The 10,068-nt window shown below is 60.2% G+C and overlaps 1 protein-coding gene across 1 annotated transcript in view; it reads left to right on the top strand.

Annotated features, from left to right (window-relative positions):
• Nucleotides 1-463: 463 nt before the first annotated feature.
• The window catches only part of NFATC1 (nuclear factor of activated T cells 1), an 82,267-nt gene continuing 72,662 nt past the window's right edge, over nucleotides 464-10,068 (top strand). Inside the window, exon 1 of the mRNA XM_069468329.1 lies at nucleotides 464-662. Coding sequence (XP_069324430.1) covers nucleotides 575-662 — 88 coding nt within the window. The 5' untranslated portion in view covers nucleotides 464-574. The remainder of the gene's footprint in view (nucleotides 663-10,068) is intronic.

The raw sequence follows: 10,068 nt of genomic DNA, 5'->3' as shown, positions 1-10,068 counted from the left end.
CGGCTGGGGGGAGCCGGCCCCTCGCCAGGCTCTGCGGTTTCAGCCCGGCCTGGCGGGACGTGCGCGTGGCGCACCGGGCAGCCACGCGGGGCGAAGCCTCACTGCGGGGGGAGGAGGCCCCGCAGGGTAGAAATGTTTTTTTTAACTTTAAGCAAATCCCGTGGCCCTGGGCGCAGGCCTGCCGGTCTCTGCCCGCCGGGTCCCCCGGTGGAGGGGCCGCTCCGGGCAGAGCTCAGGCCGGGGTCTCGCTCGCGGAGGGGGCCGGGGCGGGGGCGGCACGAGCCGCAGGCAGCGCTCGGGCTCCGGGGGCGTTTATTTAAAACTCGGAAGCCGGCGGCCGCGAGCCGCTTGTTTATGTAAACCCGGAAACGCCGCGGGGGGCAGGGGCGGGGCGGGGGCGGGGCGCGCGGGAGGGGGAGGGGCGGGCGGGGCCGGGCGAGGAGGGGCGGGCGGGGTGGGGGTCACGTTACGCGGAGGCCGCGCCGCCGAGCGCCGGGCGCAGGGAGCCCCGGGCCGGACCCACCCGGACCGGACCCACCCGGGCCGGACCCGGCCCCCCGCCCCCGGCCCTGACATGACGGGGCTGGAGGACCAGGAGTTCGACTTCGATTTCCTCTTCGAGTTTAACCAGGGCGACGAGGGCGCCGCCGCGGCCGCCCAAGGTGGGTCAGGCGGGCCGGGAGGGGCGCGGGGGCCTGGGGACGTGGGGGCGCGGGGGTCTGGGGACTCGGGGATTTGGGGGTGCAGGGCCGGGGAACTTTGGGATCTGGAGACGGGGGCGTCTGGGGCGCGCCCCGGGTCCAGGTCGGGGTCGTGGAGTGGGGGGCCCCGGCCTGCGCCTCCCCCTCCCGCCTCTCGGTCCCGGGCGCCCCCCCATCCCTCGTCCCGTCCTCCGCCCGGCCCCCCAGTCAGGCCCTCGACCCCAGGCTCCCTGCGGGCGCCCTGGGCGCGGCGGGACTGGCACAAATACACGACGTTAATGACGCGCTCCGGGGGGCGGAGAGGCCACCTGTGGGCTCAGCCCGCTCTGGATGCAGGTGGCTCACCTGGCCCGCACCGTGGCTTGCTGGTATCAGACAGCAGCGGGTCTCTTGGAGAGAGGTCCCGGTGTGGGAGGACGCCCCTCCTTTCCAGGGTGGCCCGTGTGACGCTTCTCCAAGGGGAGACGAGTGTCCAAGGCACAGGACTTGGACATTGTCGTCTGGGGACAGATGGTCAGCAGCAGTGCCAGAGGGCAGTAGGAAGCGGCCCCTCGGGGAGCCCAGCCCCCCTGCTCGTGCCCTGGCCCTGACACCTGCGCAGCTCGCTAGCAGGGACTTGGGTTTGAGACTCTGGTGAAGCGGCTCCGTTTTCAAGTTCACACACAACGTGCCATGACCCCGGGCCTTTCCTTTCTTTCCTTTTCTCTTGTATGTCAAAAGTAAAGGTTCCAGTTAGACAAATAGCAAGTAAACTACTGCCTCTCCGCCAGTTGGCACTCTTGAATAGTGAGAGAGCCACTGAGTACTGGTGGCAGAGCCAGTTGGGACCTTCGGCCAGGCCCCGGGAGAGGCCACCCCAGAGCCCACCCCCAGCGCCGGTCTCCTTCTGTTCTGAACCACAGGCGCCCCAGACAGATCAGAGCCTGCCCCCCGTACCGTAGCCTTTCGTCCCAGTCCTCAGGGTCTTTCTGTCCTGGCCCCGTGGGGACGCAGTGTGGGAAGGGGTAGGACCTTGGCCAGGAGGGACCGTCCACTTCGGTGTTGATCACGACATTCCCGGCCCCCCCTTTAAAAGTCTGTCTTGTTCGTTTTTTGAAGAGATGGATGTTCCCGCCAGGCCAGTGCCTGCTGTTCACGGCCCCCTCCTCCCTGCGCGTCCCCCTGGGAGGACAGCCCCCTTCTCCTGTCGTACCTGGCTGGGGGTCCCGGTGGACACCAGGGCAGGCGAAGGGGCAGTTGCGGGGCTGCAGGGGGCACCTGGCCCCACAGGCGCCCTCTGCTCTGTGCGGCTGCTTGGCGGTGCCCAGAGCCTTCCTGGAGCCCTTTCCGGCCAGCGGTAGGAGCCTGTCCCAGCAGAAGGGCTTCCCCGGGGCACTCGGCTGCTCGTGGCTCATGCAGCAGATGCCACTGGTAGAACTGAACCGTGGAAGGACCCCACTCCAGACCTTTCCACGTGTGGAAGGTGGTCCCAGACAGGTGTCAGCTACCTCGAATCCTGGGCCATCTTTGAAGGCCCCTCAGAGACCCCGTGGGGCAGAGGCTCCCGGGCGGGTGTCTGCCCACAGGCTGGGCAGGGCAGGGCCCTGTGCACCCCCTTGCTGTGGACTCAGTGGATAACTGTGGCCCTGCCAGAGGTCGGGGGTGGAACCCGGGGCCTGCGCTCTGGTCTGGGCAGCTCTCGGCAGACACAGCACAGGCCACTTGGGGGAGGGTGTCCAGCCGGCCACTCTAGCCCGCTGGTGACGGCCTCAAAGGAAGCAGGAGCATGGCCGGGGCACGCCAGGGCCTTGGTGGTGGGGCTGCACCGTGCCAGGCGCTGTGTCTGGATCAGGGCAGAGGCTCAGCGGGTGCTTGGTGACAGGCCCAACTCTGTGTCTCCACGTGCATGTCACCGTGCGAAACAGCAGCTGTACGTGAGCGGCTGTCACCAGCACCTTTCTGTGGTGGTTTTGGACACATGGTTCTAGCCGAACAGTCACTATAGGCTCTTCTGGGGGAGAGCACAGGAGGCCAGTTTGGGTGGGTGCCACAGTTGACACCCTGTTCCTGTCAGCCTCAGATGTGGGGACTCCGCTCAGGGTCCCTTCTGACCAGGAGGCAGGTGGCCTCTTGTGCTTTGGGTTACGTGTGGGTCTAGGACAGAGTCCCCCGCACAGGCAGGCGCTGCCTCACGGAGCTCCTCGATGGGAGGCACGTCCCGCCTGGAGCCGGGGCTCTCTCCGTGGACGGGCAGACCGAGGCCCCCAGGCTGCCTTCCAAGCTGGCTGTGCAGGTGCGTCTCCACCTGGAGGTCACGGCGGTGTTGACCTCCAGGGCTGGCACCTGGAGCCCAGTATTTTGGGCTGGCATCTCAGGCAGCAGGAGGCAGCTCTGGGAGGGGAGGCCAGAGCTGGGAAGGGTCCTCCCCTTTTCTGGCTAGAGAGAAGTTGCTAGAAAGCATTCCGTATGTGCATATAATGAATGAGCCTGGATACAAATAAATGAATAATTGAATTATTCTGAGGTCGATTGCAAAGCAAGGGAATACTGAATTTTATAGACTGTACTGAGCACAAAAATTCACACTTTATCCGAAAGGACGCGGCTGGCGCTGAGACTGGAGGCCGTCTGTGGAGGGGGAGCTCACCCCAGGCGGGTGGTCCCGGGCCCTTGGCCCCCTCCCTGTGGCTCAGGGCACCTCCTCTTCTCATGCTGGCCTGTCTCAAGGAGGCTCCTTTGAGGCAGGGACGGAGTCTTTAGTTCCAAAGTGCTCAGCAGGTGTAAATAATAGATACTCCATGACTATTTGTTGGGAGAGCGAAAAGAGAATTTTTAAAATAATTTGCCCTGGGCAGGATGGGAGTGATGTCTGAGCCACGGGTGCCTGGCATCTTCCTGTCCCCACCCAGGGGAGGCCGGGCCATCGGCTGCCCTGGGGGGGTGCGCCTTGGGGGCTCAGGAAATAGCTGCTTCGCTCATCAGCTGGGAGGCGGGCGTGCCCCGCTTCCCGCCCCAGGGCTCCTGTTTTCTAAGTTATTTTGGCCAGCCTGGCCCTGCCAGTGCCGTCGCCGTGGCAACTCGGGAGAAAATTGGCCGAGGCCTCTGGGTCTCCGGCTGGAGCTGCCCCGGCATCAGGGCCGCCGTCCAAACCTCCGCGAGACGCGTCTGCCCACTTGCCTTCCGGGGCATGGCTGGTGGCACTTAATGGCTCACATGTGGAAAAGGGATCTCTTCAGAGACGAAGTTCCGGGGGACTTCTTATTCTCCAGTCCTTGTCACCAAGTAGTCACGACTTCTCCCCTGCAGGGGGGCTGGTGTGGCTGCAGCAGGAAACGGTGGCGGGCGGCCTCCAGGGCAGAGCAGCCTCGGGACAGCGTGGAGTTCCTTCCGGCCGCGCTTTGGGGAAAGCTTTGCGGCTGTGACACTCGCAGCCGCGGCCCTCACGCTGCGGAGCTGTGTCGGCCAAGGACGCGTCCACACGGTCAGGGGACTTCAGTTCTGTCACGTTTTTCACAGGAAGACCTTGGCTAGTGATGAACAACTTGCATCTGCTTTAATTCCTTGAAAACAGAGTTGGAAAGTGGTGCTTTAAGTGATGTGCACTTGGGCTGGGGGAATGTTCCGGAACCTCCTGGAGGAACGAGTGCGGGGCTGGGCCCAGGTGTGGGAAGGAGGGCTTGCTCACGGAGCATTAAATGTCGTTTGTTTGTTGCTGTGACGAGACCATTCTGTTCGCCTTTATAAATCTTTCTCGCTGTCAGATTGTTGGGTGAGCGGCGTTTCGAAGCTGTTGCTGTCTGTCACGCCGCGGGGCCTGGCCCGGCCGTCCGGGCGGGAGCGCTCTGCCCAGCGCTGAGGCGGCCGCAAGGTCTTGGCTTTTATTGCTGTGCTTTGCTTTGTTTTATTTCCAACACACGCGAAGTTTCACTCTCGCCCGGCCTGGGCGGCCTCTGCTGCCGTCTGGGAGGAGGTGGCGTGGCGTCGGGAGGACGGGCCTGGCCGGCCCACGTGGCCCGGTTCTATTTCTAGCCTCCTGTCCTGTGGTTCCTCCCCAGCAAATGCTAAAGGGATGTTCCTTAAAATGAAGATGAAAAGTCATTTGTGAGGGGCCATTTCTCAGAGTCTGTGAAGGACGAGAGCTCTGGCCGTGGCCAGAGATGGTGATTCTTGCTGGAAGCCGAGGCAGGCGCGTCCCCAGCCTGCCTGTGCGGGGAGAGCCGGTGGGCGGCCCCGTCTCCACACGCCCGGGAAGGGCAGGTGCCCGCGGGCCTGGGGGGCGGCCTCAGCCGCAGGGTCCTGCTCCTCTGCGGTTTGTCCACTGACGTGCGTCTTTGTGGTAGTTCAGAAATAATATACCTGTATGTTCTGAAATAAATTATGCCTCAGAATGAGACAATACTTGTGACGCTCTGGCTTGTTGGGTTTGCGGAGGCCAAGGGGGCCTGGCCAGCCTGGGAGCCAGGACACGCCCCTCGGGCCGGCGGCTCACACCTGCTCCCGTGGGCGTGCACCTGGCCAGGTGTTCCGTGCAGAGCGGGACGGTGAGAGCAGGGCCGAGGGCGACTGGAGGGCTCAGGGGAGGGGGTCATGCCTTCGGAAGACAGGCAACACTGCGCTGCCTGCTGCTACGTTAGATAACTTTGTGCTCTTTGTTTTCTGCTCACCTGTGCTGTGCTTCAGTGAGCCCTGCTTGGCACGTAGCCAGGTCCTGCCAGCAGTAGGTGACCCTGATGGGCGCTGATCTCCATGGTGGCCTCGGACGTGGCATGGGTCAGCCCGAACGTTTCCGAATTGTTTGGAAAGTTACTGGAAATATTTTCATTCCATGTAAATGCAATCCCTTTGAATAGTTAAATAATTCCTATTTGAATATAGTCTAAGTGGATGATAAAACCCAACTGAGTGACAGCTAGGAGGGAGGGGTGGGGAGGCGGGAGCAGCACCCGGTGCGTGAGGGGCCTCTGCCCCCCGGGCCTGTGGGCCCCCGTGTCTGCTGGTCTGAGCGATCGCGGACGGCCGTCCTGCAGACCCTGGCTGAGGGTTCCTCGTGAGGTTTAGGCATCTAAGCCTTCATTTTGTGATTGTTGAATTGAGGAAAACTCGTGCTTAGGTGAATCATTTTTGCTTTTTAATAGCAGCTTTGTGTGTTTTCCTTCCTCACTGAGCCAGGCTTCACTGAGGCACGTTCAGGATGCCCTGGGGTCGGGCCGTGTCTCGCCACGAGTGCCCCTGCGCTCCGTGAACCCCGTTCCTACCGCAGCCCCAAAGGTGACTTTACGCGGACGCTGTCAGACCTGCTGCCCCACTTCATCTAGAACCTTCCAACTGTGGTGCTCACGCCGCTGGCGCCGGCCCCGGCAGCGCTGGGTCTTATCACTGGCCCAGGCGCTGAGCCTTGGGGGTGGGGGCCCAAGACTTGCTGTGCTCATTGTTAGGATTTATTTAAAAAAACTTCAAAGTTACCTTCCTGGCCACGCATGTAGTTCGGCTGTGTGGGCAGCTGAGTCTCAGAAAGAAATTCTTTTAACTGGGGGAAAGGAAGTTCGGGACCTGCACGTTCCTCACCCGCAGGTACGTTTCCTTGGGGTCTGGACGGCGGGAGGCTGGAAAGGCCCAGGAAGCGCCTGCCGGGCGCTGGCAGACACCTCGGTCTCTATCTCCGAGGCAGCCGCCGGGCACGTGCCTACCTGCGGGATTCCCTGTTCCCCCCAGCCCTGCCTGCTGCCTTCTGGTCTTCCAGGGTCGACGATTTGTTTCAAACACAGTTCTGCCTTAACTGAATGTCAGGTTGCTTTTATGCTTCACACAAAATGAGGGTCCTAGACAAGCCGATGGCCCAGCAGGTGCTGGGGGGGTGGGGGCTCCGGGTACGTCCCCTTCCCGCCAAGGGCCGGGCAGACGCTTTCCTGTGGGGAGGGGTCACACTCGGTTGTCACCATTGTCAGGGCATTTCCGCCTCGAGGACAGCACGTCCGGAGGTGCACCTCGTCCCGAGGGTGAGTTTCGGAGAAGCCGGAGCCCCTGTGGCTTCCTGCTTGGGCTCGTGGGGCTCCGAACTGCTACTCAGGCCACGCCGCGAGCTCGGAGCAGAGGCCACAGGACGTGGCCCTTTGAGTGCTGAGCTTGTGCAGGTGCGGCAGGCACAGGTGGGTGCCCAGGTGTGGGCGGCATCTGTGACTGGCGGGGGTGGGGGGGCAGGGGGGGTCTGAAGACCAGAACGGAGATGGCTGGAGAGGCCGATGGGCTGCGGGACGACAGCGGTCGTGGGAGAAACTTCGTGAAGAAATGCAGTTTCAGACCACGTGGCGTGGCAGGGACCCACGGGGCAGACGTCCTGCGCTGGGCAGGGAACAGCACCCGGGTGGAGCGAGGGACACGCTGGTCCTGGGTGTTGTGCAGCCGCAGAGAAACTACCTGTTGAATCCTGATCACCTGAAAACCTGCCTGTGAACGCACAATTTCACGCTTGCATCATTCACGTTCTTGCCCATCGTGTGAAGGTCCCACCGCAGTAATACGGTGTTTTCCACGTTCCGTCCTGCCCACCTGTGCTTGGATTGAATTGGTTACCATCTGACTTCTTACTGGAAGATGGAGAGATGCCGTAGGGACATTCAGGGTTTTGAAACACAGCTTTTTAAAAGTGAAAGTTCTGATTTGGGAAACGTAGGGGGAGAACCTCAATGCGTGTGCACGTATGAACATACCTGTGTTTATGCAGCACACGTATGATAGTGTAGACACAGGCAGTGGCTGTAAAGAAACGTTGTTTAGCAAGGTGTATCTTTTGTACAATTTTTGGTAAAAATACAGAGCAGAGGAGAGCATGAGTAGCTCAGGGTCTGGCGGGTAGGGCCCCCGGCGGCTCCAGGGTGAGACCCTCCCGGTGAAGCCAGCGTCACCCGCTAGACAGACTCAGCCTCGTCCGTCCCGTGGGTTCCGGCCTTCCTGCTACCAAGGGACTCGACAAGCCCCCAGGTGCGGAGTGTGCGGGGGCCCAGGGGTTTCCCTGGGACGGGCTTGGTGCAGGACACCGGGCACGTGGGCACCTGGGAGCAGGGGACCACCTGTGAGCCTGTTGTCCGGCAGGTGCGGCAGCCCTGGGCTCAGGGACTCCACAGAGCCTTCCTGAGTGGTCACCACGGTGCTTGGGCGGGGCTCTATGAGGGGCCAGGCTCCTTCCTCCGTGGCTTCACCTCCTCTTCTAGGAAGCAGCTTTCCAGGGTGATGTTTAAGAAGATTGTAATCTAATTTTTAGTAGTACATAGTAGCTTTTCTCGTGGCGTGACCAGTGAGCATGCAGTGTGGGGGACGTGGGGGCTGTCTTGGATAAGGGTGCGTCAGTCCCGGGGCTGGTGTCTTGGGGCTGGAGCAGACCCCGGGGCTGCCCTTGCGTTCTTACCGGGATGCCAGGCTGGGGGTGGCATTGGGGTCAGGACGCCGGCTCTGGCTGCTCCTGGTTGCAGTGTGCTGCTGTGGAAAGCATGGGGTCCTCAACCGTGTCGACACCCGTGCTCCCTGGGGCTGGGGGGGACCCTGCGCGGCTCCTCTGCTCTGCAGGGGCGTTACGACTGGGGAGGCAGGACCTGGGCACGGCCACCACCGGCCTGGTTTCCCTCTGAGCTGGAGGGGCCCCTCGTGGCCTGCAGGTGTCCTGAGCGGGACTCAGCTCCAACAGCGCTTCTGATTCCCTCCGTTGCGTTTCCTTCTCGTCAGGCTCTGCCTCCCCCAGCGTGCCTGGAATTTTTGGAGGGCAGCGGGGCCCTCTGAGGTGGGGGGGAACTGGTGTCCTCTCACTGGGCTCCCGGGCAGGGGCCTGAGCTGCCCTTGGAGGAAAGGCCACTTGGGGAGCAGCAGAGATGAAAGCGTGAACTTCGCCAGCAAAGATTCTAACAGACGGGATCACCAGAGAGGGCGGTTGGGTGGCTCCTTCTGGAAATACTAACAGCAGACATGGATTCCCTCGTTTGGGGGGGCGACAGCTGTCTCTGTTGGTAACTGTGATGGCGTTTGCACTGGTACCTCGAGACCCTTGGTTTTTGTGGGGTTTGTCCTTGCTAGTGTCGAGCCGGCACACAGCAGAAGGCAGCTCTGTCCTCGAGCAGAACATCCTCAGGCCAGCAGACGTGAACCCGAGACGGAGATAGGGTTTCCACATGCTGTTTCCATTATTCAGAGACCTTGGAATACTCGTCTCCAGGCATGTGATGATGAGGTTCCAAGATGTTATAAAAAGTCTTTTCAAATCAGAAATCCAGAAGCCTGTTTTTCTTGTTAAAATTTCTAATTACACTAATAATTTAAAAATATTTTGTTGAGGTGTAATTAACGCATAATGATTCTTAAACCTAGCTGTGCATTTGTCCTCAGAGATGGATTCCTAGGCCATGAGCATCTCCATGAGAGGGATCCCAGAATCCATGTTTTCATCACTCCTTGAGGGGTTTTCTTTGTAGGTGGTGATTGGGGCACCTTGGCAGTGATTGATTAGCCTATGAAAATCTACTTACATGTCTAGGTCCCTGTACCTAAAACACATCCCTCTCTCCTCCCTCGTCCATCATTGATCCCTCCACCATCCATCCATCTACCGTCCATCTATTCATCATCCATCATCCATCCACCATCCATCATCCATCCACCATCCACCATCCATCCATCATCCATCATCCATCCATCCACCATCCATCATCCATCCATCCGTCATCCATCATCCATCCATCATCCATCTACCATCCATCCGTCCATCCATCCATCCACCATTCACCCAGCATCCATCTGTCCATCATCCATCCATCCATCCGTCCATCATCCATCCATCTATCCATCATCCGTCATCCATCATCCATCCATCCATCTACCATCCATCCATCATCCATCATCCATCCATCCACCATCCATCATCCATCCATCCGTCATCCATCATCCATCCATCATCCATCCACCATCCATCCATCCATAATCCATCATTCATCCATCTACCATCCATCCATCATCCATCATCCATCCATCCACCATCCATCATCCATCCATCTATCCGTCATCCATCATCCATCCATCCATCTACCATCCATCCGTCCATCCATCCATCCACCATCCACCATCCCTCCATCCATCCATCCATCCATCCACCATCCATCATCCATCCATCCACCATTCATCCACCATCCATCTGTCCATCATCCATCCATCCATCCGTCCATCATCCATCATCCATCCACCATCCATCCATCCATAATCCATCATTCATCCATCTACCATCCATCCATCATCCATCCATCCATCATTCATCTATCCACCATCCATCTATCCACCATCCATCCATCATCCATCCATCTGTCCATCATCCATGCATCCACCATTAATCTATCCACCATCCATCCATTCA

This window comes from Eulemur rufifrons, chromosome 5 (genome assembly GCF_041146395.1).
Source record: "Eulemur rufifrons isolate Redbay chromosome 5, OSU_ERuf_1, whole genome shotgun sequence".
In the NCBI taxonomy this organism is placed as follows: Eukaryota; Metazoa; Chordata; class Mammalia; order Primates; family Lemuridae; genus Eulemur; species Eulemur rufifrons.
The sequence above is the reverse complement of the archived record's forward strand: the minus strand, read 5'-3'. Positions and strand labels throughout refer to the sequence as shown.